We start from the raw sequence: 24,127 nt of genomic DNA on the forward strand, positions 1-24,127 counted from the left end.
TTCAGCAATGAAATGCACACCACCAAATCTAAGATGTTGTAAGAGCATCAAAAGGTTTAACAGGTGTAAATGATTTCTTTCTAGATTATTTTCTTGACAGAAGTGAGAGTCTTCAAACTTGAGTAGTTTTAGGATGCACTCTATTGATTCACAGTAACCTCCAGCATTTATGAGAAAATCATTTGACTTTTGTAGAAAAATTACAGCCTCCTTTCTAGGATTCTATCAAAAGATAATCCTTATTTTTACAATTAAGATGTTGCCACCTGTTTGCTCCTGCATTATTAGGACAGTAAGCAAGATCTTTTGTTCTAGAGGAAGAAGCAAGTAGTCAAGACATTCTTGGAAGCTTGAGTCACAGATTTGTGCAGCTTTTCCACAAGAATTGCTTAAGTTAAAAAAGTATAAACGTTCATTTGGAGAAAGAGGACCCTGCTCACTTAAAATATGCTTAAAGGAAATATAGTAAGTTTACTTTGAATCCCAAACAGGACATTGTTTATAGGGGTGATTTGCAGAAAATTATGTGAGGTTGAACACAAACAATTATTTGTACTGTAAACATTCATTATGACATTGCTATGTAGTTCCTGGGAAAAAACCAAGCTCTTGGATATGAAAGAATCAAAATGAAATAGCAGGACTGAGAGTTGATTTATTTCTCTGACCTCTCAGATTGTGCCAGTTTGATGAAGAAATGTGTACAATGTCGGGCAGTGGTTGAGAGAAGAGTACCTTTCATAATGTGCTGCGGAGGGAAAGGTACAGAAGATACCACTGATGATATTTGTGAGTGACTCTAAAAACCATACTCTTTCACATTCCTCTACCAACTTCTTACTGTTGTTCTTTTAAATCACCTAAATTTTTCCTCTCCTCTTTAAAGAAAATTCTGACAAAACCAGTGTGAAACCAGGTATCCATTTACTGTTTGTACTGCTTTCTACATGGATAGGAGCAGGTGTGATTGTAACACCAGTCCTTTCACTAAGGGATTGCTTCCAACATCCAGAGTAGAAACTGAAACATAAACAACTGCTTGGATTTTTAATAATGTCCCATGAAGCAGAAGCTAAAGTTTGTCTGTTATTATGCAAATGAACAAATGTGTTTTAATATTATTATTACTTTTACAATAATAATTAATAGTTAATATTAATATTAGCCCATATTTTGAATAAACTATTTCCAAAATGCTTGTGTAGTTTTGGACACCACATAGAATGGGCTGTGTAGGTATTCTTTGGAGTGTGAAAGGATTTGGCTTTGTTTTTTACACGTGCAGAAGAATACTGCAGGGACTTCACTGACAAATAGGGACTCTGATAACATTAAGGGGCTACAAGCATTTTGAGCATCATTATTGAGGAAATATTTATCAAAGGAGTTGCCACTAAATTCAAGGAAGTTCCTTAGGAGCTGAGTTGCAGTGGTGTTCTAGTGAATCTAATTAGATTATCTAATGTATTTGACTAATTCTTCAGATAATTGAATATTTGTAATTAGTACACTGAAAATACAATTATTCCCATTTCATTAGATCGATGCATAATCTTTTGTCTTGGTTTTCTCTAAATTACAGCAAGTGGAAACATTCCAGTTATGCAGAAAGACAAAGACAACACCAATGTCAATGCGGATGTACAGAAGCTGCAGCAACAGTTACAGGACATCAAGGAACAGGTAAAAGTGCTGAGTAAAAATGTCATGGACCACTAAAATAATTGAAAAACCAATGCATCTTCTGTTATTTAAAACAAAATTAAATGTTGAAGAACCAATATTTTTTGTGAAGTGGCCTGTATGTCTTCTGCATACAGGTTTAAAAATTAAAAAGAAAACCAAAACAGAAAGGGAAAATCAAGTGGCTGAGTTTGATAATTCACCTATTAACAGCATCTGTGTTGGTGTGTCTGAAAATGGGTGCTCTGCCCAGTCAGTATGTTCTTTGCCTGTTCAGCTGACCGGAGTGGATAGGTACTGCAGAAGCTGGTTTTACAGAACAGTAATAGAAGTAGATATTCTTGACTGTTCTGTCTCTACCTGAATCTTTACTTGCCTGTTCACAAGCTGGCTTTGAAAAATGACTGGCAGTTAACTGTTGTACAAATATCCTAGTCTATTTACTCTTCAAAAAATTGTATGATTGCAAAATTAAAACCTTTGAAAGTACTGCACATGTAATTTGAGTATTGAGGAAATTTATACAAATTGACTATAGATTGTATTGATTATTCATTGATTGATCACACATAATTTAGAAACAGTTATCTTTTAAAATTTGTTACATTTGTAAGTCTAGGTCCATTATAATCACTTAAATAGCTGTCTATATGCTGAACTTTCCAGTGTTAAATTATTGAATGGCTTCCTTGTGTATCCTTTTGAACAAAACACCACCCTTGATTCTGAGATTTTTCATTAGGAAAAAACCTGGGGTATCTGACTATTGTATGAACTTACATTCTTAGAACTGTAATAGTACTGTGGGTTTTGCCTTCCTTGTGTATAACACAACTGGAAGAAACTTCTCATGGATACAGGAATCAGAGAAATGTATTAGTGTATTACTTGTGTTTTTGTAGGCTTACAACAGTCAGCAGTACTTCAGTGATGGCAGCATCTCATCTAGTCCTGGTAGTTGTTGCTTTCAGCTGTTCATGTGTATGAAATCTAAGTCAATTTATATAGCCATTTTTAGGGCCTATACCACTAAATACCTTAAATTTGAGAGCTGATAACCGGCAAGTCTTAACCTCAGTTGCACATCCGTGAAGAGCTGTTCCTGTTGTATGGAGGCTTGGCCCACACCTCAGTAATAGAAACTGAAATATCCAATTAAAAACAGATTCCTTTTGTAGTTTTGTCTGTAAAAGAACATGAGGATTAAAAATTGTCATTTGAAAAATACGCCTTAATTATAACATCTGGAATTTCTAGGTATCTCTGACATCTTGCACAAACTATATAGCTTCTATTTGACTTTTTAACGTTGGGTGAAAAAAAAGTAAAATTATAGATGTGAAATATGCAGATAAATGCTTAAATCCAAGTAATCTATTTTCTTTACATGTGTGGTTTTGTTTTCTGGTTACTTTATTTTAGGAGTTTATAAAAGACTGGAGTTCTATTTGGGAATGCTAGTACTCCTATTAATAGGGCATGAGAGAAAAACTACTTTATTTTACAGTTTTTCTTCTTGTAGATATGATCTTAGTTTTTTTTTTCAGTTTTCTTTAGGTGCTCTTATGCTCTGAACAATTTTATCTTGACTTGGAGATTTGCTGGCCATAAACATTCTAATGTCAGGAAGTTCAACTGTATTAGGAAGAACAGGATTTATTTTTCTTGTATTTCTGGCTGACATATTTGCAGTAGTAAGATCTAATACTGGAATGCTTTGAGAATTGAAGGGTACTCTTTTGCTTTGGAATGCCCTTTAGTCCAATAATTTATATTAAATCTCTATAAAACTGAAGACTGTTCAATGCCTCTGACTAGAAAGATGTAATTCTGGTTGTTCTTTGTGCCATTTGTCTCGAGACACTTTCATGTTTTCCTTAGTGTCTTTTCTGCTTAGTCTTGTGACAGGGTGTGACAGGGCAACTTGTATTTCATACTTGTGAGTAGCGTGTTGGATTTGATTAAGATTAGTCATCTTTTAAATTTGTGCTTGAAATGGTGCACAGCATTTCTCTGTAACCATGTTGTCTTTTGATTTGTGCTTTAACAGTTCAGTTTTCACATTACATTGTTATTTTTGTACTTAAAATTAATTTGTTCTCTTTCAGCAGGTGTAATCCTATGTTTCAACTCATACCTTCAATGATAATCTAGTATGTTAGTGCAGCAAGCTTTTAAAACCTTTTCTGGTGCCAAGCAGAAGTGATGCTGATGTCAACAGAATCTCCCACATCTGATGACCACACCATTCTTCAGGGATTCCCTGAATGTGAACCCTTTTTGGCTGTAATTGCAATACCTTCACTCCATTTCATACATAATCACTATCATCTGTCTAATATGTTATGTATGTTCCTTCACCATACTTACACTACTTTCTTTCTCCTTAAAAAGAAATTTATTTTGTCACTCTGCACCTGTATATTGTGTGAAAAACTGTTTTTAGTGATAAGGAATTGATACGTGAAGCCGTTTAAAACACCTTGTTGGTGCTAAAAATCTATATGAATTGCAAACCACGTTATACTTAAAGGTATGATGAGCACTTTTTCAGACTAGTTTTACTTAGCCAAAGAAGTAATTCTCACAGGAATAGTCCCTTTTTATACCATTTGTTTTCCTTTGAAAATGAGAGTCAAATGTTTCATGCAGATAAAAAAGTAGAGGGTGGTTTCCTGCAGAGAACATTCTAACTAATGATACAATAAAAACAGAGACTGCTTATTTTCTGCCTCTGTCACACAAATTAGGTATAAGGCATGCAGTGAACTTTCTTCCACTGTAAAAGTGCATAGAAGGTGGTGGTTAAGGAATGAATGTTGCTTGCAAGTGGGATAAAACTCAGTTATTTGGGCTTGTATCCCACTGGGAAACTGCTGATCTAATCAAGAAAGTTTTTGTCAGAATAGAATTGCAGGGCAAACTGGAAGTTTCGTGGTCTCTGCCTGCTGAAATCTCCTGCGGTATGAGGTAACTTAAATGTTAAAATAGTATCTTATTCAGAAATTAAACAGCTAACATAATATTAAACTGTATTTTAAAGCAGAAGGAATGGGGCAGTTTGCTAATGCTGCATACAGTTGTAGAAAAGATCTATAAAATGAAAACGTTAGGATTTCTGTGCTTCACTGAATGAAATAATCAAAAGTAATGATGTCTGAACAGATTTGATATTTTATTCTTTTTTTAGTCCCTTGGTAGACATTTTAATTTTCAAATAATGGCGTGACATTTGGAGAGAAACAGACCCTTGTAACTTCACTAATTCTAACATATTTAGGCACGAAAGCTAATCATTAAACTAAAAACATAGAATAAAGGTTATAATTTTTTTTCTCCAAAGATAAGATTTGGATTTGCTTTATCAGTCCTTTGTCAAAGGACAACGTATCACTGCTATTAGGTTATAAACACTTGTCACAGGACAGCTGTATATTAATTGGAAATAACTGTTTAGTTATTATTTGAAGATTATAGGTTACTGAAGGAAGAATGCTGTAATTGTCCCATTGGGATGTGAAAGTGATGACTTGGTGTTAATGGAAAAATTAGCAGGACTGACTGACAGACAGTTGGTCTTTTTCACATTTTTAGTTTGGTAGTGGTTTTTTATAGTACTGTGGAAATTCTGGCAAAGCTGGAGCATAGCATTTTTGAGGAAAGTGCTTGTAAGTTGACATAAGGTTTTATTTGAAAGTTTTGCATTCCTGCTGGCCCATTATACTCATATCCTGGAGATTAAAATAGACATTTGGACAAGTTCCAGGCCAGTTTAAACTCTATAAGCAGACTGATGATGATTTTTTGGGGACTTTAACTAAGCTCTCTACCCTGGGAAATAATGAGTATTAATTCTATAGAATCATTACAAATCATTAGAACTCTCTAATACTTTAAGGTTATCTTGGATAGGGTTCCTGCTATGGATTCTCTCTCATGAGGTGAACAAATTGAAGACCCCAGTGATGAGTAAGGAAACAATTCACAGGTGCAAAGTGGTGATAAAATGAATTTGCATTTGAAATCTGAGCTGTGTCAGTATGTCATATTATATATTATATCATCATTTATAACTGTTAGATCTGAGTGGTGTGTCTCAGATCTGAAGACATCTTAGGTTTGATTTGTTGAACTATAGAATGATCTTAACAACTGTCATCTCTTACAACATCTGCTCATTTACTAACCTTTGATAAATTGTTATAAATGAAATCCTAATATAGCTGCAGTATGTTTATGGTGAAGGAACATGCCTTACCAAAACATCAATTTCTGCATATGCAAAAAGGTGAAGGACATTGTTCTTTAGAAGCTTGGTACAAAATGGACTTTGCTGTTGAAAATTTTAGGGGATCTTTTTGGGGCATTGGCTGTCACTTTATTGTTCATCGATTAAAACTGCTTTTAAAAGTTTGCTGTGCTACTGTTATGACTGAAGGTCACACATTTATTAAATTATTCTTCACTTGAAACTTGACTTTTTTGTTTGAAAATCTAGATAGCTTCATAAACAAAGGCTCGAATTACAAGTGTTGAATCTTTACATACAGTTTTGATCGTGCAGCTTTTTTATTATTTTTGCACGTGTCAGGGCTTGGTGTTTAAAGGTAAGTATATGAGTGGTTAAATAGTCTGAGAAGAAACTGGTAAATCATTGTGCACATAAAGCTGTTTGTGGTGTTTGTTCCCTTGAAGATTACATGGCATTGAGGGGAATGTTGCTGAAGAATATCTTAAATGTTGCAAACCTGGGTAATGATATTGAAAATCTGATACCAACCTACTACTGGGTTGTTGTTCTTCAGGTGGTCATATTTGAAAATAAGTGAGATAGATTTTCTGTCAAGATGGGGTAAAAAAAGGCCAAAATATATTAAGTCAATGTGAAGTAAAAATGTTTGGTGTCTGTTGGTTTTTAACTTTTTATTTAAATTGAGTTTTCCAGTTAGTGGCAGGGTTATGCTCTGGCAGCGATCTGCTATACTTAAGATAGCACTTTTATTATTGGATGCCAGCAATTTATATATTGCATGTTGATGCTGCACCACGACTGCCACTGACTACGTAACCTCTCAAAAATCTTTTCCAGACCATGTGTCCTGTCTGTTTGGATCGTCTGAAGAACATGATCTTCCTCTGTGGCCACGGGACGTGTCAGCTTTGCGGAGACCGGATGAGCGAGTGCCCCATATGCCGCAAGGCGATTGAACGAAGGATCCTTTTGTATTAAGTAGTGGAAGTAGTGTCTATGTTATTAGGCTGTGGAATGAATAGTAAGGACGTTTTGATGCTAAAAATCTCCGTGAGGTTGAAAGGCAGTAAAGGGTTCTAATGAAAACGTTTCTGATACTGTAGCGCAGGCTCATTACGTGGTAACTGTTTAAAGACTCAGAACACACCAAATGGAAGAACAGTATTTGGACAGTCTGCTTTTAGCTTTACTCTTTCTAAGCCTGAAGCTAATTTTGAAGCAGTCTTTTTTCCATTTTTGTTTCTGCCTTCTTTTTCCCCTTAGAGTTTAAAGGGACAATCTTATATTGGTTTTGTTCATGTTTTTCTTCTATGTATCAGGTGTCAAGTGATGTAAGGGTTTGGTTTTTTTTAATATTGTCAGCTAATATCAAATCTAAATCTTTAGGGTTTTTTTGTTTTATGCGTTTCTGCAGAATGTTGACATTTCCTATGACAGGTATGATTCACAGTGCTTTCTGTCTTGAAATGTAGATGATGCAAAATCGATACAAAATGTAAACACAATAGTAATAAATATTCTATTCCCCTAAGATCAGGCCTCAGAATACAATGTTAAGATAATACTAACTTTATCATGCCCTTTCTTGCTGAGGATGTGTTGGGAAGGAAACAGTAAATAGAAAATGTTAGTTTAAAACCTCCGTGTTCTGAAAACTGCACTTTAGTCTAACGTGTTCAAGCGAATGCAAATAGTGAATTTCTGCCAGATGCATGATTTTGTATAGAATTGCTTTTAACTTGACTAGAAAGGAAAACAGTGGGAGAGCAGTGGGTCAGCTCTCCATTTCAGATGAGTGAATTTGGTTGGTTGTAGAGGAAGATATAGGTATATCTGTGTGGCCATTTAAAAATTCTAGGTCTGTGAATTAGGAAAAGCTGGAGATCTTGGGAGATTTCCTCTCTTAAAGTAGTTTCATTGTCTACAGGCAAACAGTGTCAGCAGAAAAGATCTAATATTGCTTATTTGTTTAAGTTGGGTGTTAAAACCAGAACTTACCTGTGAACATTGCAAATGGAGATATCGATGACAGAGCAGTGAATTTTGTGAATCCTGTCTGGGTGAGTTGAAGGTGGCTGACAGAGTGACAGAGTGACAGACACATCAGCTGTCCCTGATGTGACAGAGGGGTTCCTCATTGCTAAAATGCTGCTGTCAGGAGCTGCACACTGGTAACATTTTGATAACTGGTACATCCTCCCATCTTTCTGGATGGAAAAAAGTATGGAGATTTAAGGAACTCTTGTAGGTAAAAGGAATGTGTGCTTACTCCTTCTTAGTGATTTGGCAGTTTCTGATTGCATAGCTTATGTAGCCCTCCATTGTGCAGACTTCATATGGATGTGCTCTTGTAGAACAAAAAAAGAAATCCATGCTGGAGTCACTTAGGTGCCTTACTTGCAGCTAAGATTAATTTCTCATTTAATTAAAATTGTGAAAAAAGGAATAGTTCAGGCGAAGATTTGAGTAAGGATAAAGGGATACAATTCTTATCCTTTCAGATAAATCAGTCTTTTGAAGCTCATGTTGATATGTCTGAATTGTGCAAACATTGGTAAAGTCTCAGAAACAGGTTACTAGTAAACTGTAAAGGTAGGTAAACTTTTAACCGATCAGGTTTAAACACTGAATAGTTTTCCAGAAAATAACTACAGTGATAAAATATAGAGAGAGTGGCTTCTAACAGCAAAATAATGTAATGCACGGCCTTTCTATAGCCATCTTTAATCCTGATTCAGAATTGCAAATGTTCATCATTCTTTTCAGTAATTTTTCATTGGACACAATCTTAATCTGAGGTCAATATAGTAGTCTGTTTTATTTTGTCTACTTGTGGTCATCTGTTCTCAGATAATTTATGTAGTGGTTGTCTTGGTCAAATGAAATAGCCCTCCCTTTTCTTGCCTCTTCTGTCTGTGTTCTAAAGTACTGAAGTTTCAAGGAGCTTTGGAAAGTCTTTCGTATAAGGGTTGTTTTCCTTTCAGTGTAGCATCTCATTATCTCCACTTAAGGTCTGAGTGAACCTGAGTATTGATTGCAGTTTTCATTTGGCCATACACAGGTCTTTGGATTCTGATGTAGGAGGTGAACTGGTGTTGAGGAAGCTACTAAGTTCATCCACTCAATTTAACTTGGTATCATCTTTGCAACATGCACAGGGTAACACATAGTTGAAGGATGAAAAACAGAAGCTCAGTTGCAAGCCAAAGGGGGTCATAACAAGTAGGAGAGTTGAGGATATATCACTGTACCTCTGTCTTCAGCACAAGATGGAAACGCCCATCTCATTATTAATATCTCTATTATTAGGAAGCAAAGTGAAAGAGAAAAATCAGTAAGGCATTTCTCTAATATACTGTAAATTATAAGAGTAGTAACTTTTGTTTATTATAATTTCCCCTTGGTATTTTATACCATTTTTGAAATAAAATTAAATTAAATCTCTCAGTTTGATTCTGGAAACAATCAAGAAGGCACCTACGAATACATATTGTTCAGGTATGAGGTACACTCAGATTTTTAAGCAAAATACTTTTCAATTCTTCTGTTTAGTGAAGTGTGTAAATGGTCACATAAGTACACAGTGATTTAAAGTACAAAGGCAACCTAAGAGGATAACAGAATATGCTAAATAATTATAGCTTGTTAAGTTCTATAAGTTAGACTTTTTTCTGTTATATGGCACTTCTCAAAATGTGGGTTTTGTCACCTACTTCCCATTTGTTATAATACTGTGTACTTGTGTTTTGGGTTTTGGAGGAATCCTTTTTTTTTTCTGAAGAGGATACTGAAAATTACACTGACAAGAGGATAAATGTGGAAATGTGAAAGTTTGTTTAGGAGGGGTTGTTCTTAACGTGGACTAGGTGAAGTTATAGCAGATTTGCACAAGTACTTGTGCCTTGTTATCATAGTCTTACAATTGGTATTTAGCTTCTCTTAAAGACATGAAATGGTCTTTTAAAAATAATGTCATTTAATTACTTATTGTGTAGGTTTTTCTAGAGGTGCAGTTTTATGTATGATTATTTGTAGCAGTATTGCAGTTTGTGTAAACACTAAATTGTTTGAAGAAGCTGCTTTGAGCTGGTGATCTAAGCTTCCTCTACAAAATTCTATGTCAGAAACTTAATTTTATTCTTCCAGTAGCAGCTGGTTAACTGAAGAGTCTGTCCTGTTCTTTGTGCTGCATGGGTCAAATTTTCACTTAAAAAACCCCAACCACACTACAGCCTAACTTTTAGCAGTGCTACCTCCTTTCTGTCAAAGTCCTGAATTCTTCTCTTGTTGTTGTCTTTGTGAAGGGATGGGGAACACATCGGTTTTGTTTTGCTTCATCAGTTTTGATGTCTGAGTACATTGCAAAGGTTTTTTACTGACTGTGTAAATTAACGTACAATAGTAGCCTGTGATTTGCCACAATGTACATTGTACATCCTTCTTGCATAAGTTGCTGGAATTTATACTATTGTCTTTTTATGCATTTCGTAACTTGTTTGTGTTGACAAAGCAAAACTGTTACCCGCAGAAGCTTTAGTATGTGCCATTTTTATAGCTAAGCCTGTGGTAAATACAAAAGTTCTGACTCAGGGCTTTTTAACAACTTAAACATGTTCACAGTGTTCTTCAGCATGTCCTGGAGAATATTTGAGACTTAATGACTGTACAGTGCCTTGATAGAACTAATGAATGGGCAGCAGCCATAGAGTCCTTACAGAATGCAGGTATGTTTTGAATCCAGATAATGAATTGATGTTAATATAATTGTAATACCCTTGCCATGGATTTATAAACATGTATATACTTTCTATAAAATTGGCAAATGTAGGTATTGTTAAGCTTTCCATACGTTAGCTGATTGTTGCACCAGTCAGGGGAGTCTGAAGGGTATAGTATTCAAATTTACAGAAGCAGCATTTGTGACAGATACAGCTGATAAAAGGTTCTTTATGTGACATTTCTGGCATGAGAGGAGAGTTCATTGTATAAACAAACATGTGAAAATACCTGCTTTACTCCAGCCCAGTATGTCTTTTGTAAGAGAGAGAGAAATAATGGGCAACAAATCTGTGTTTGCATGCTATTCATAGTTTAAAAATTTGTTTCATTTTTAGTTTCTAGGAAGTACTTCCTTTGTCCCAAGGTTAGTGTCTTTATGAATGCAAACTATTCATATTAGAAAACAGGTTTACTGAACCACAGGAGTATTTTTGCTTTTGTTAAAATCAGCTTTTTCAGTAAATTGTAGATTTTGACATGACTGTTTATTGGAGAAATTTAAGGCTGTTTGAATATAGTGAATTTCTGTATGCAGGTGGCATTCTATAATTGCTTTCATTAAAACTGCTTAGAAAAGTCTAAGCTTTTCAAAGGAAATGCTAATGTACTGTATGGTTAATAAAGCTTATTATATAAGATGTATGCTGACTTTTTCAAAAGCTTTAGTTTAAAGGTGTAATTGGACTGAATTAATACCAATTTTCGTTCACACATCATGGTGAAGCGAGTGGTGGCTCATTTGGCTTTCTCCTTATTAGTTTTAATGATGTTAGATGACACCACAGATTTAGAATGTTCTATACCTGAACAAATGTTTGGTAACTCTGTACGTTGTTAACATACAGTGTTTAAAACTGTACCAGCCTTTATTTATTGTGAAAGTTTGCAATCAACTTTAAAAAAATCTGGTTCTTTTTAATGTATCCCTGAAGAGTGCGTTTGTAGCAACATCAGAAATGCTGTGTTCCTTTGAATCTCCCAGAGATACTCAAGTATTACAGTAGAAGTAAGCAGGGTGGATTATGTTGTAACAACAAAAAGGTTGTTTTATAATTTTTATCTACAGCATATGTGCAAATTTTTCTGTAAATGTGCAGTTTATAATACCAGTTAGAGCTGCTGTAACATTTATGTTAGACTCTGGGTTCACTTAGAATTAAATGATCTTTGCAGATCTGGCTACATGGAGGTGATCATTTAAAAATCTCCTGCCAAATACAGTATCTCCAATATTCTGAGACAACAACAGTTGCTGCATCATAGTTTATACTTGTAGTTTTCATTTTAATGGATGCATTAAAAAAAATGTAATGAAAGGCAACAAAACCAACCAGACTTTTAGTGGCTTAGTGTTTTAATTTATCGAAGTGTACAGGTGGAAAATGAATTGACAGAATAAAAAGTTTGTTGCTCTCTTTCTCAGTTTCTTTTCATTTTTCAGGGCTGCCTCAACTTTGGTTTATGTTCTATATGAAAATGTAGTGCTGCAGATATCTTGGGTTTTTTTAAACTTTTTCTTTTAAAACAGTTAATACAGATTGTCAAAATACATTTTGAATAGCTACTGGTTCTTTTCTTTGGGATTCAGGAGCAGTTCACACTCTATGTACCTGTTAATTGAAAGTGATATTTATCAGCATTGGCATAGGCTTAGGACTTGTTCACCCCTAACGTTGGTTGCAATGGAAGCTGCTGTCTGTGCTGGTGTTTTATTGATGGTTTTAGATTTTGATAATGCTGTTTCATACTATAGAACATAATTAATATACTACTTCATAATGTAGATATTGTCTAATATAATTAATCTCCACATGAGACACTTTGCTGTTCTAATTCCAACTGTATCCAGTAATGCAGCCATCTGTTTGCAACAAGGATGATGAAACTCTGGACATTTCCTTTGGATTTGACATGCAGAAGTTGATTCTTCATTGATGTACCATTTTATTTAGGTAAGAAAAATTATCAGGGGATTTGAACAAAAAGTGAGAGTCATCCATCTCAGGCTTGATTCTCCACAGTATGGAAAGGTAATTTCAGTTAGAAACAGTATCATTGGTGATCTAGTGCAGCCAGATGTGAGTCAACAAAGTAGCATGCATAGGAAAGCTTTTACTTTAAAGAACTAAGCCTGTTGATGCTGGTTTTGATGCTTATGAAGAGATTTTTGATAAAAGTTTCTTTAGGGATTTAAATACTGTTTTTTTCCTTTGGCAATTATGAGAGTAATATGTCAGCTTTTTTTTTTTTTTTTTTTTTAATACAGTCATTAATGGAGTAATGCTGTGATGGATTGAAATTAGTTTAAATTATGTTCAAAATCAAGAATTATACTCGCTGATAGTGTGAAAATTTTATTATATTACAGTGCAATACTTCAAGTTGTAGGAAGTTTAGTGTCTCATCTGCCAAACTGCCTAAGAGTAGGAAAGTTCGTTTTTAAGAATATTGTGTCTCCTCACAACACCTTAACACCGTTTCACTGAGTTTTCTTTAAAAATAAAGCTGGAATGGGGGTGGGGTTAAGTAGACAAATCTGAGCTGATTTCCCTGGCGCTTGTGCATCCTAAAATATATGAGAGTTTCTTCCACAAGGGGTCAGTAGCACCCTCCTTTTGAGACAAGGCTGTGTTTGGTTTTTGTTTTTTTTTTTAATAAGCACAGAGCAAACAAGGGATAAGGGTAATGATGATTGCATTAATATGTGGGTGGACCAGACCTCACTTGTCCCCTTCTTCAAGCAGGATAAGTATAATTAGCTTATTTGCTGACTTCAGTAAGCACCATATTCTATCCTCTGACTCTCATGTGACATGAACATTGCTACTATTGATTAGGGCAAAGTTCCAGTGGAGTGTTTACCTTTAGCTCTGGCTGAAAGTATTCATTTAGTCGAGCTTTGTTTCAAAAGCATTCAGTTGGAGCAGATAAAACTATATGAGAGAGCTTGTCCAGGGGGCAGGGGAAAAGAATTCTTGTATAAGTGTCCCACATATTCCTCATGATAACCACAGTCTCCTTCGATGGCTAGAGCAGATTAATATTTTCCACCCTATAGTAACACAGCTTATAGTGAAATATGCTTTGAAGCCTATCAGTCTGTTCAGTGGAAGGAATGTCCAGCTTCTCAAGGCTTCCCTGAGTATGCAAGTTACTCAGAGACAGGAGTTTCAAGTAACTCATTATCTTTCTACCAAGAGGCTGAACAGACCAGACAGCTATTCCCTAGACAAAAATTTCCAACCCTTGTACCAAAGTCGTATTTCACAAATAGGAATCTAAGTATGGTTACTGTCATTCAGGCTGGCACAGTTTCTTACTGAGCACTTGCCAAATTAACCAGGGACCTTTCTTGCATTCATGTTTGCAACTCTCCATTCTCTCTTATCAGTCTGTTACAGATTTTGTGTTTCTTGTCTTTGGTGCTTCTGTCCTTCACTACTCAAGTCCTCCATTTCAGTTCTTTCTATGTCTGTTTTTTTGATAGCAGAACTGTGTGTCCCAGCTTTCCTGTTGTATCCTTTCTTAAATGTAGTGCTTCCCCTGATGCATTAAAATGAATCTCTGTGACACTGAAGTAGGCACAGTGACATTGTATAAGCAGGGTGCCTCCCCTACCCTTGTTTCTGACTCCCCTCTTAATTGCAGATTCTGACAGGAGGAATTCCTGCCATCAGTTGTAGCAAAATTTTACATTAATTGATCAACAACACATATTTCTCTATAGTGGTAGAAAATGTGTGGCTGCCGCCCAAGTGGTAGTGGTAGAGTAGGGGTTTTTCTTTTGGTCTGGTTACAGCTGTACTCAACCATATAAGGAAAATCAGGAACAAGTAAATGTTGAGGTGGAGTTTTCTTTTTCTCTAGTTTATTGGCTGCCTGAAATTTCCATTGTTACCCTATCTCAGATTCAGTTTTTGGTGAAAAAGTACTTCCCAGAGAAACTCAACCTGGAAATTCCTGTCTCCTAGTCACGTGTATCTCACCCACTTAAGCTGCCTGGAAGAAGTCTGCTCAGTTCAGTAGGGTCTTCTGCAGGAGCATGGGTGTTGTTTGCAAAGAGAAAGTTTCTGTTCTTGGGCTTCTTGCAGCCCTTCTAGAGAACTGTGAAAAAGTTCTGTCACTGTGAATGAAGTAAATCTGATACCACGTTTGTTTGTTACTCCTCCTACTAAGATTTCGTAATCCCCACTGTTTAAGGTGCCTTGTGATATTCTCTATGAAAGCTATATAAAGAGAAATAGCAATTACATGGCATTTATTTCTCAATGAGTATGCTATATAGTTTGTTGGCTTTGAAATACAGTGCTATGATTCACCCTCTCTTTCCTTCTTTGCAATGAGACCTGCAAAACAAAGGATACTTCTATATGTAGACAAGGCTGCTTTTCCTAACACAAAGGCCTTAGTTAAGCTGTTCATAGTACAGCCTTACAATTCAAAGAATCAAGGTTTTTTTTCTGTATTTGTCTGTTCTGTAGCACTTAAAGCACCTAATTCTATCATTACTAGGTTTTTGTCAGGTCATTCTGATTCTGTCTAAGGCTGAGGGAGTCTTCCTGTAATTTGTCCTCTGAAACTATTCCCTCACTACTTCATATGGAGGGCCTAGAGTGTAGAAGCACTTCTCACCTCCTTGCTGGCTTAGAAAAGTGTGTTAGAGTAAGGACATGGAGAAACTGAAGACTAAACTGCAGTCATAGGCCTAATTCTTAGGAATTTTATGAGAGAAACTCAGCAAATTGGAGAGTGGAGTGGTCTCTTGAAAGTGAGGAGTTACAAATTCTTCTGTTCCCTTTCTTGAGAGCTTTTATTGTGGATACATTGTGCCTTGCTGTACCTCTACCTCCTTTGTCTGGCATGGTCCAACACTATGGATAGGTCCCTCCACACCAACCCTCCCTGAAATGGGATGTTCTAGAGTTAAACTGAAACCACTCAAGATGTGGAGAAGAGAGATGTAGGAGTTTCAAGCCAGTCCCTTAAGCAGGCAGGCTGTTACACCTAGTACAACTCTCTTTTCCCATGACACACACAAAAAAGGATGTAAAGGGGGAAGTGACCTTGGATTTACTGTGAGCTGGTTTTGCCTGCAAACAGCCACCAGGGTGAAAAAGCTACTGCAGATCAACTGCTCAGTAACTTGCCCTGTGAGATGCTTGCCCTGCAGGAGGTGGTAGTTGGAGGCCATTTACAGCTTTAAAGTGTTGGAGCCAAATAGGGTTGAGTGTGCCAAGCCCTCTGGGCATCTACTAACCCATGGAACAATGTCAGCTCAGGACAAATAGCATGCAAACAAATTAGATATTAAAAGCTGATCTTCTTTAACAGGATTGGGATGCCAGACCATTTAATTTTAGGCTTTGTGTGCTATGCTGAATCAAATGGTGACACCAAGATTTGGCAAGCTGTTGTTGAGCACTTCAAGAAAAGTTAGTCACTGGCTGATTTCATAGTTTTGCTTTCATGGGAGTTTCTTGGCTTTGAGGAGGTAGTTAAATAGTCTTCACAAAAAAACCCAAAACCCTAAAACCCAACAAAACAAAACCCAAAACAAAAGAAACAAAAAACCCTATCTAGACAGTAGGATTTAGGAAGGGAGGTTTTTTGTTTAGCCAAAAATGCTTCTGTAATTGCTACTGGTTGTCTGGTTTGGTTGAAGTCAAACATATATCCCACATGTCTGCCCCATCTGTTCCCTACCACCATCCTGCATCTCCCCAAAGGGTTGTAGGAGAGCTAGTGTTGTCCTCAGAAACTTTCCAGGATGAGGAAAGGATTTGTTTCTCTAATGGTCATCTAGTCAGGTCTTTTTCTTCCTGTCCATCTTCCATTCTCAAATGCAGGGTTACTTTATTTTTCAGGTGGCATGTAATTTTCAGAGGAAATCAGTGGGAACATCACTGCTGTGCTTGGAATTCTTGGATTTGGTCCAATTTGGCCTACAAAATCAGGCCTGATTGTTTTAGCAGATACAGTTGTTTAACCACAAAACCAGCCAGCTCCAGAGCTTATAGGAATATTAGAAGAGAGCCTGGGCTGGCTGTGTTTTTCTGGGGAAGACAGGCAAAGACTTGGCACATTCTAGGTTAAGCTCTTCCTTGTCATGGCCAAGTGGTGAGTTGGGAGATACTCTAAAAGCTGCAGTGTTATCCCTTGGCAGGTAGGTACAGCTGAAGACATCTTCATGGCACAATACCCTGTCAGCAGTAGCTAGCAGTGAGAGCAGTAGTGTAGTGCACTCAAGATAACATAATATTTTTCATTAGTTAGTGCACCTGGCTTTTCTTGAAGGATAACTAACCTGAGAGGAGGTCAGTAGAACCACAAGGAACCTGGACACAGACTTACCCCAGAGCTCTAGAGCAGGGTTCCTTAGGCAGCTGTGTGCATCCTTAGGTTGGTTGGCAGCAGATTAGAAACAAGGGTGTCTGAAAGGCACCAACTTTTAGTATTTGAGTGAAAGTGTCTCTCCCCTCCTTCTGTTAATTTTTTCCTCTCACAACGTGAGAGGGAAGAAGGGAAGGTAACAAGCCTGGCTGGTTTTGCTGTGTAGGGTGTACATGCAGTGCTAGAGAGTTTTGTAGATATCTTGAGTCTGGATGGGGGGGGGGGGAGGGAAGAGAGGGCAGAGGAAGGAGAGGTCTTTGATGACGTTTTACATTATTGATGGAATTCTAACCCAGAGGAGAACTGCCTGCCTTGGAGCTGAGGTGGGTGGTGTTCCCACAATAACTGCTTGTGCTTGTTCATAGTTCATTTATATTTTATTGTTCAGTTCAAAGATAAGCCGGTGGCTCTGTTAAGTGTGGTGACTATCAGGGAAGAGCAGTGTGGTTCTGCTGAGCATGGCTGCCAAAACTGGAACAAGCCAAGGGAGAGCAGTTCTTTTGTCAGGGACAGAAATGTGGTCTGACACAACTTTCTTATCAAAGGGAAGGATTTTTCACCTCAGGAGGAAGTTTGGCTGGGAAGGCATTGGATAAAGTTTCTTTTTTTTTTTTTTTTCTCTGCGGGAAGTCCTGTATAAATGTGTTTTCCATGAATATAATAGTTCTGCTTCTGACTCTCCTCTGGAGGGAATATTAGTGGCTGTAGATGGGGGAAATAACTTAAAGTTGACTGAATGGTTTTAATCTGAGTAAGTCAGCAAACACACCTTGCGTGCTCACAGCCAGGAGCCATTTGCTCTTGGCTCATGCCATAGAACAAGCAAAAAGTAGACCTCTTTTTTTTTCTAATTTTTTATTCCAACTATTTCTGAAGTTTCCCTTATCCTTTCAGATCCATCAGGTTGTAGTTAAATTAAAACCTAGCCTTTTCTTTTGGTGACCACTTAGTGTAATAGGAGCTATTTGTGTTCCAGCTCAAACTTGGATAATTTTGTTTAAACATTAAGAACCTACATGTGTTACAGAGAAATCACTAATAAAGTTGAAGAAACAAGTTATCTTTTAACTGAGGCCATTAGATTGGGATTTGTTAGGTTTTGTTTCTGTGGGATTCCCATGAGACTTTACTTAAATCTCTTAGTTTCGTGTTTCCCCTCTTTCCTGTGTGTGAAAGAAGAAAAATACTGCTTGGAGCTGCTATGAATCTGCTGGTGTATGTTAGGAAGCATACAACAGCATAAATGAGTTCCTGAGTAATTAAAATGCCTCCCCTGCCAGCCAGGCACACTGTGTTTTACCAGCTCAGCTTAGTGTTTTCCTGATGGAAAACTAAAACCTAGCACTAGTGCTAATTCACAGTCTTGCCAAAGACCAAACAGACGTAAAAGGAACTAGTATCTGCCACCACCTAAACAATAAGAATTATTAATTAACTAGTAATTAGCTACGAATGTAAGTTTTATTATACCTAACAAGTAACAATTTATCATTATTTATTTACATATTAAAGCTTTTAGTGGAAGAAAGCTGTGCTGGATGTAGTTATTGAGTTGTATTACTAAGTGAAGTGACAACATGCCAGCTTTTTGGTGGTCATGGTTTTCTGAGTTTGTGTCACCGTACTTGTTACTACTCTGAAACATTCCAGTAATGGCTCAGAAACTCAACCTGCTGCAGCCAGTGGGTGTCACTGCAAGCATTGGAGTGAGGGAAGAACAGTTTGGGGGAGAAAAAAAGTTCAGGTGTAAATTTTATTAGGTTTTTTTTTAAGCTAGATGTAAATATAGAAAAATAGATAATTAAATACTTGCTTACTAACCATTAAGTTGCCAAGATTTTTCTTGAAGATGTTTAGAAAAGACTTGAAAAGCTTAGTACGTTTTTTCTGTTTAAAGATGGTCAGGCCCAGATCCTCTTGTGTAAGAAGTCATGTTGCTGCCAACTTCCATTGTCATTCTGTCCCGAGTGCCCACTTGCTTCCTAGTGTTATGTATCTCAAATAGGATGCTTGTTTGAAAAAAAGAAAAGGAAAAAAAAAAAAAAAGGAAAAAACCCCAACTACACACGAAACCCAGAAGAAGCTTTCCACTTATATTAAATTCTTGGTGTTTGCAGATCAAAGTGCTAAAGGTCACTCTGACTCAAAAGCACCCATCTTCCCCAGACAGCTCACCATCCCCACAACCAGAGGAGCTCTGTAGCCAGTTCCCTCCCTATCAAGCCGGTGCCGCCAGAAGATGTGCATGGACCCTCTCGGCCATCCCTCCACCTCCCACCGTGGCACAAACAAACCATCTGCACAAGCTTTGAACTGTTTACATGACATACATTACCTAGTGGTGCCTGCACTTTTGGGAGGGCCCCTCTTACACAGGTCGTTGCTAAGGCTGGCGTTGTCTCTGCCTGTGTTATCGTGAGGATGACAGCTTAAACAGGCCTTATCGCTGTGTATTCAATCAAGGTTTATGAGGGCTGATAAAGATGTCACCTCGTTGCTTTGTGTGTTCATTAAAACCCTATTCCCCAGTAGGACTTCGCTGCATTCTCTCCTTTTTTGCCCTTTCTTCACTGGTTTTTAGCCATCTTCTGAAGAGAGAGGTACGTGTAGGAAGGGAAGGGGTTATTCTTCCTTTAGTATTCCTGATATTTCTCCGGGAAAGGATTAAAAAAGAAACCAACACAGAATTAGTATCTGTATTTAATATCTCATTTTATCTAATTGCTTATTTAATAATTCAATAAACTTTTCTACGTTTAGTTTGCACATGGTACTGAGGTGGTGGTTTGGGTGCACTTTATCTGCTGTGTTGTGCTGCTGCTCAAGGTTGTGCTGTTGCTGAAGGCAGCTTAGGAGGGGCTCAGTGCCACTCAGATGTGATATAAGACACAGATTGAGCTCCTGTTGCTGTTCTTCCTGATGGGTAGAGACTCCATATTTGCAACACAGAAATGTAAACCCTGTTAACTTATTGCTTTGACTGTATGTCAAAGCTGAAGAAATTATTACAATAAATAGGTAGTCAAAAAAAAAATGCATCAGTAGTTTTCAGGTTATGATGAACAGTAATGGAAAGTAGGCAAAGATTAAGTCTGTCTTCATCTTGTCTTGTAAACTCCTTCATTTCTAAGTTGTTTATTTATCAACATATGTTCTTAGCTATAGTTTAAAATAAACATTGTCCTTATTGTATCTGATACCATGTCCAGTTCTGCCAGTCTTCAGAAAAATCTAATTTCTACAGTAAGTGGGAGTGGCTCAGTTGCATTTTTGTTGTTTTAAGTAAAATTTGTTGTAAAACAACACAGATACACAAAATCATAATGAAAAATATTAGTTGCAGCTGTTTGCTGTATTGTTAAAGAAGAAAATGCTGAAGAAATCCATTGGCTAAAAAGAATTGAAAATATCTTACAGACTCAAGCCCCTAGTTCAGGCACAGATTGATTGAGATTAAGCATGTGTGTTTAGGCTCTTTGGAAAAATGGGAAGAAACTGAACATTCAATTGGTTTCTTAGATCCCCCAGTCATAGTAAATTCCAATTATTTATGCTACAGCATGTTGGCTCTCTCTGCATCCTATAAACTTCATGGATACTGATGGCTGTCGGCATTTCAGAAATGATTCTTCCACTGTGTTTACAATTTTGCTGCTGCTGGCAAGCATTGGACTATCGAAGCCTTTAATGCAGTGCATGTGCATTTCATAATAAAATGTTATTCTATGAGGGTAATAACACTTACTGGAGATCAGTAATAAAATGAAAAACAGAGCCTCTCCACCATCGCTTGTTAACACTTCTAATGATTGTTTGCATATTAACACTAATTTGTTATATGCTTCCATTTTAGCTCTCTTCTGGATGGCCTAAGCATCAGGCACTTGTATATACAATACGTATGAATAGCTGTGCTGGCCTACTGATCTCTGCAATAAAAGTTACTGTAGCATGATCTGGTCTGTTTTGTTTTTTTTTCTTTTTGCAAATGTTTTATATCAGAACCCATTGTTGACCCCTGGCTTATCAATTCACTCTATCTGTTTGCCTTTAAACAGTAGTCACGGTACTCTTTGGAATATTTTCCTCCAATGAAGCTATTTTACCTGGTGCAGTGGTGTTCATTTAGCCTTGACCATGAAATACTCTGGTCATCCAGTAGTAGAGTATTTTAGGCAGAATTTCTGTTTTGTGCTGATGGGATCCATGAAAAACAGCAGACCCTTAGGTCTTGCACCTTAGTGCTCCTTGAACACAACACTTTGCTTTCTATGTTCCACTCTATCACTGCAAAACATCTGTGGTCTCTAGAAGGAGATGGAGGTTCCCCTTTAATGGGTTGTCCAGACAAGTAACAAAAACGTCAGTTTTGCTAAGGACTGTGTGCAGCAGTGCCATCTACCTGCCTGCTTTTTTAAGGAAACAGGCTTGGGCAAATCCCATTTTCCAATTTGAATATCTCTAAGAAACCTTTATTTGTGTTTAAGTTTTTCTCTATTTCCGTGGTTTTGGTGGTTTGTTTTTTTTTTTCCTTTCTTTCTTTCTCCGTTTTTTCTTTCTTTCTTTTTTCTTCTAACAATGTCTCTTCCCTCTGCTTGCCTTAAAACTAAGCAAGCATCAAGTGGTTCTCACCCTCTTGTTTTTCTTAAAGCAGTTGACTCCCGGCATGCTAAAACTCTAATTTATTTGCCTTTTGGTATTTTGGGAGTTAAAATGGAAAGTGCCTTGATTCCAGCCAGTTGCAAAGTTCAGGAAGCCTCATTCACTCAGCAGTTTTTGCAGGGTGTGGAAAGGGAATCTGAACGAAAGATACCTTTGGAGTGGTTTCCAGTTTCTGTGCTGAAGTCCCATCCCAGACCCATGTGCTTACACACATTCTGCTTAATTGCCAGAATGTGTTTGCCATCTACAAGCTCATCTGGCTTTGAATGTATATTGCTTCTTATTTCCTCACATAAATCCAGGAAGTTTATGACAGCAGCTTATTGATTAGCCTGAAAAATCTGATGACAATCCAGTGTGGAAAAATGAACGGCTTAAATATTAACAATACAACGAGATCCCTGGTCCGCTTCTAAGCTAGAGGAATGTGAAGGCATTCTCAGTGTTGAGAAATTGATATTTTCCTTCATTCTTCTTCGCATCAGGCAATATATTCAGTCCTGTTCACACAGCTCTCCTCTTAACCATGCCTGGTGGTCTCTCCACCTATAGTATCACACGTTGGGCATTGAGCTGGATGGACTTGACTACATTTTTAGGCCCTGGCAGTTGTCTTCACAGAGTGAATCATAGAATCATAGAATTGGCTGGGTTGGAAGGGACCTCAGAGGTCATCAAGTCCAACCCTTGATCCACTACCGCTGCAGTTACCAGACCATGGCACTGAGTGCCACATCCAGTCTCTTTTTAAATATCTCCAGGGATGGAGAATCCACTACTTCCCAGGGCAGCCCATTCCAATGTCTGATCACCCTCTCAGTAAAGAAATTCTTTCTAATGTCCAACCTAAACCTCCCCCGGCACAACTTGAGTCCATGCCCTCTTGTCTTGCTGAGAGTTGCCTGGGAAAAGAGACCGACCCCCCCCATGGCTACCCCCTCCTTTCAGGGAGTTGTAGAGAGTGATGAGGTCTCCTCTGAGCCTCCTCTTCTCCAGGCTGAAAGTTGCACTGCTATCACCATCCTTTGCAGGAGTGTCAAGAGGCATCGGAGGGTTGCAACCACTTCTCTCACATATTGAGAGGGGAGCCTTGGAAAGCCAGAAAGATGAGGGGCCCTGTTAGGTGAAAAGCTGTGAATAATTGCATGTGCCAACACCACTGCCTTTCCAAAGCATGCTCCTGCCTCGTGAAGGGAGGTGCCTACAGCACTGATAAAAGCGCTGCGGTGGTGGTGGTGGTGGTGGTGCCATTGCTTTGCTGCGGTGTGTTGTATTGTAGCCATGGCACTTGGTGATGGGTGAATGCGTGTGGGCTGTTGCTATGTTGAAGTATGATTCCATATTTATTGGTAACAGCCACGCTGGTCTGGTCTAAAAGGTAACTGAGGCCTCTGCAGATCTGTTGAGCAGACTCGCTCGTGATTTTGTGGCATCCATATGGCTGGCGTTTACACGCACTTGAAGTACCAGTGGCCACCCCTGTTAGTCCAGCTCCCATAGGGAGGTTTGTAGTTCCACACACTGGGAGCTTGCCAGCCCTTGGCCAGGAGGATGTGGTAATCACTTTTCTCAGTGGAAAAAGTAGAGGAAAAAAAACAACCCTCTTCTTGTCTGTCATTCGAAAGCAATTGCTTACAATATTGCATGATTTGTTCTTTTCTGCCCACCAGAAATACTCAGGGCTATACAGCGAATGTAATTTTAGGGAATGAACTTCATGAGATTTTTCATATATCTTTAAAGCAGACCTCAAGGGCTGTTGATTGAAAACTATTACTCTAGAGGGTATACTGGCTAAATCCAATCAAATAGTTTAGCCCTCATGTATTTGTGTGCCTCCCTCGAATTTGTAGAAACGTGAATAGCACCGATTTTTCAAGTGGAAACGTTTCATTTTTTCTTAATAGGAAAATTACAACAAAGGCCAGCCACAAAGTTGTGTTTGTGTAACCCTTCCCCACCATCCCTGCAATGTTACTGCTACTTGTGCTAGTCTAAATGGAGATTGTAAGCTCTGTGGGACGGAGTCTGTCCCTTGCATTTGAAACAACACTCTCCCTTCCTTTTGTATGTGCACAAATGTGTGCACAAGATTCTCATAGCAGAAAGCCTTTTGCTTGCCTTCTGTGCTCCTTGATGATTCCTAAATTCATATCTTTAATCGAGACCACTCGTGGCCTCCCTTTTCAACCATGAATCAGAGTATCCACAATAATCCAGCAGCACAGAGCAGATTTTTAAGATCTTTACAGCGTGTCCCACCAGAGCCTACTCATTCCCCCCACCGTGATCAGGAGAAATGAATTGCCTGTGCAAGATGTCTGATGATCAACAAACCAGAATTGCTTGGGAAAAGGAAAA

General features: G+C 37.8%; 1 protein-coding gene and 1 long non-coding RNA gene across 4 annotated transcripts in view; one reads left to right on the forward strand and one right to left on the reverse strand.

The window, feature by feature from the left end:
* The window catches only part of MIB1 (MIB E3 ubiquitin protein ligase 1), a 77,511-nt gene extending 65,380 nt beyond the window's left edge, over positions 1–12,131 (forward strand). For 2 of the 3 annotated variants that reach the window (XM_071737297.1, XM_071737299.1), the window contains exons 19-21: positions 676–789; positions 1,583–1,683; positions 6,773–12,131. In XM_071737297.1, coding sequence (XP_071593398.1) covers positions 676–789; positions 1,583–1,683; positions 6,773–6,913 — 356 coding nt within the window. In that variant the 3' untranslated portion in view covers positions 6,914–12,131. The remainder of the gene's footprint in view (positions 1–675; positions 790–1,582; positions 1,684–6,772) is intronic. The other variant, XM_071737298.1, reaches the window with a different exon arrangement.
* A 7,052-nt stretch (positions 12,132–19,183) lies between these two features.
* LOC139793118 (uncharacterized) lies at positions 19,184–21,641 on the reverse strand. The gene is made up of 2 exons (XR_011724500.1): positions 21,211–21,641; positions 19,184–19,755 (listed from the first exon to the last, which is right to left on the reverse strand). It is a non-coding gene; the product is annotated as an uncharacterized lncRNA (long non-coding RNA).
* Between the last annotated feature and the right edge of the window lie 2,486 nt (positions 21,642–24,127).

The sequence above is a fragment of the Heliangelus exortis genome, chromosome 2, assembly GCF_036169615.1.
Source record: "Heliangelus exortis chromosome 2, bHelExo1.hap1, whole genome shotgun sequence".
Taxonomy (NCBI): domain Eukaryota; kingdom Metazoa; phylum Chordata; class Aves; order Apodiformes; family Trochilidae; genus Heliangelus; species Heliangelus exortis.